The sequence below is a fragment of the Opisthorchis viverrini genome (genome assembly GCF_000715545.1).
Source record: "Opisthorchis viverrini unplaced genomic scaffold opera_v5_388, whole genome shotgun sequence".
NCBI lineage: Eukaryota > Metazoa > Platyhelminthes > Trematoda > Opisthorchiida > Opisthorchiidae > Opisthorchis > Opisthorchis viverrini.
This window is the reverse complement of record NW_008752045.1, coordinates 227309-229658: the sequence shown is the minus strand read 5'-3', so window position 1 is coordinate 229658 and position 2350 is coordinate 227309. Positions and strand designations below refer to the sequence as shown.

Below are 2350 nucleotides of genomic sequence, written 5' to 3'. Positions count from 1 at the left end.
TTGGAGACCCTCCAGCGTTCGTCTCATTATTTCATCGATCACAAAGTTAAAAAAGAATGGAGAGAGTGGGCATCCCTGACGGACACCCCTTTGTGTACGGAAGCTTTTGGAGAGCTCTGCGTACACTCTCACACGTCCGGAAGTCTGAGAATACAAAGAACGTATTACGTTTACAAACATTATATATATATGTATAAATAATATTAGAATAATAATAATTACAAAAATAATACCTCGAACACGAGAACGAGGTAGAAATGAAAGCCAACGGACAAACCAGCAACCAAACGAGAGGCTCCAGTAGCAAATTACCTACGGCTCCTAGGGGTGAAAGCCGTGAGGATGACTGAACAGTTTAGACCCATAGTGTATGCCGTTCGTATGGATTCACAATGTGACCACGGATGCAGCAAATTGGTAGAATGATTGAACCATATACCTACTTGGATCTTGTCGCACTGTCTTCACAAACAATCCAATAAACGTTGATAACATTCCTTAAAGTGTTGCACAGACGAGTGAGTTCCGCTCTTTGGACCAGTCGAGGATATGTTGCTGTAAGAATGTATATCCTTGGGATACTAGACCGGGGACCTAGCCACACGCAATAAACAACTGAAAACATGCGACCTTACCTACTGTAGTGGCCCGTGAGGCGAACGAGGAATAAAGTTGCACATATCAAAACAAAACTGTACAGCATGCATCTCCACCATAACACGGGCAGCCTGCCAAAAATGTGCGCTCCCGTTCGCTTTGCTGAAGCCTGTATTGCGCTCCAGCGAAGCATATTCTTTCACTTGATGGATCCAACTTGCTTTACTTCGCGGCCAAACTGTCCTTCCTAGGGAGTGACATGTGTAACTAGAATGAAGAAGTAGGCACTAGATGTTAGTACTCTGATAAACACAGTGGAGTATGTACGGCCTGGCCAGCAAAGCAATGGAAGGAAAGGGTTGGGTTCACGTTAGCTAAACTTACCTGCTTCATTTACCTCCACTGAGGCTGTCTCCAGTTGTAAAAATCCTGAAGATTCAGGTTGCAGCAGCCCAAGTACAGTTATCAGAAATGAATCCCACGCACGCTGATCTGACATCTGGTCCCTCAGCATACACTGCAGAGGTAGTTGAGCCCATATTATGGTGAACAATATTCATGTTGCTTATAGGGTCAACGTCACCAGTCGGAGCACTGTGAAGCTTGCTAACTTGAGACACCTCAGGCGTCAGAACGGTTTATCCCTGAATCTGAAGGGACGTGTATATCAAGCTACAGTACGGGCTGTTTTGTTGTATGGTTGTGAGACTTGGCCTATTCGAGCAGCGGAACTGAGACGTCTTCAGGGGTTCGACAATCGTTGTCTCAGAACCATAGCTCGTGTGGGTTAGTGTCGGCGGATCCGTAACGAGGCAGTTAGAAACCTGTTTTCAGTTGTGTAACAGGTACTTCCATTGAAGAATGTGTCCAGCACCAGAAGCTGCGTTGGTTGGGACATGTGTTACGTATACCGAACCATCGCTTGCCGAAGAGAGTGCTGTTTTCCATACCCAACTCAGAGTGGCGTAAACAGAGAGGTGGCTTACCCTTGACTTGGCAGAGGAGTATGGAGGAGACGACGAAACGCTTGGGTGCTGTCGGTGCTACTCGCCTTCCAGGATGGGGACCGCGTGCTCCTCACTGTGCCTGGTTGGAGACACTACAAGATATGGCTGCCAACCGATGTCAGTGGCGTTCTTGTTGTCAGTTTCTATCCAGATTGCCTGAGTGAATGTCTGGAGGTGTAGGCACCTCGGAATGATTGTGTTAAGCTAGCACTAAGTCCCTTCCCCGTCCACCTTTACTCTTTTCTTCACAATAAGGCTTTCAAATAAGTCATAGTTGTACGGCAGTGAAGCATCGGTGTTGAACACTGATGTCATGCTGTCGATGATGATGACGATGATGATGATGACGATGATGATGATGATGATGATGACGATGATGATGATGATGATGATGAACCATGGTTCCGTGAATGACTGACATGCTACGTATCCAAGCTATTGAAGCCGGAGATAAATGACTACTGTACTCAACGTTGCAGCTGCGGAAGGGTTTGCACACCAGTTCGTCATAGAATACCGAGCCAGCAAACAACAGAAACCTTTAACCTCAGACGAAGTTATCACCTTGTTGGGGTACTCGGGTTTCGGTGCTGCAGTAATCCTGTGGGGTGAATACTGCCAGGTCGCGAGGTAGAGGTCAGGTTCGAACCACAGACATTCGCTAGTGAATTCGCGCTCCAACCGCTGAGCCATCTTGACCCGAGGATCTTCGTTCTTTATGGAAAAAAGTCAGGATACTAGATCTC

At 46.7% G+C, this 2350-nt stretch overlaps 1 protein-coding gene across 1 annotated transcript in view; it reads right to left on the bottom strand.

Annotated features, from left to right (window-relative positions):
• Positions 1–1096, bottom strand: part of T265_10612 (hypothetical protein) — a gene marked incomplete at both ends in the record, with an annotated part of 16633 nt that extends 15537 nt beyond the window's left edge. Inside the window, 2 exons of the mRNA XM_009177034.1 lie at positions 444–555; positions 982–1096. Coding sequence (XP_009175298.1) covers positions 444–555; positions 982–1096 — 227 coding nt within the window. The remainder of the gene's footprint in view (positions 1–443; positions 556–981) is intronic.
• Positions 1097–2350: the final 1254 nt, after the last annotated feature.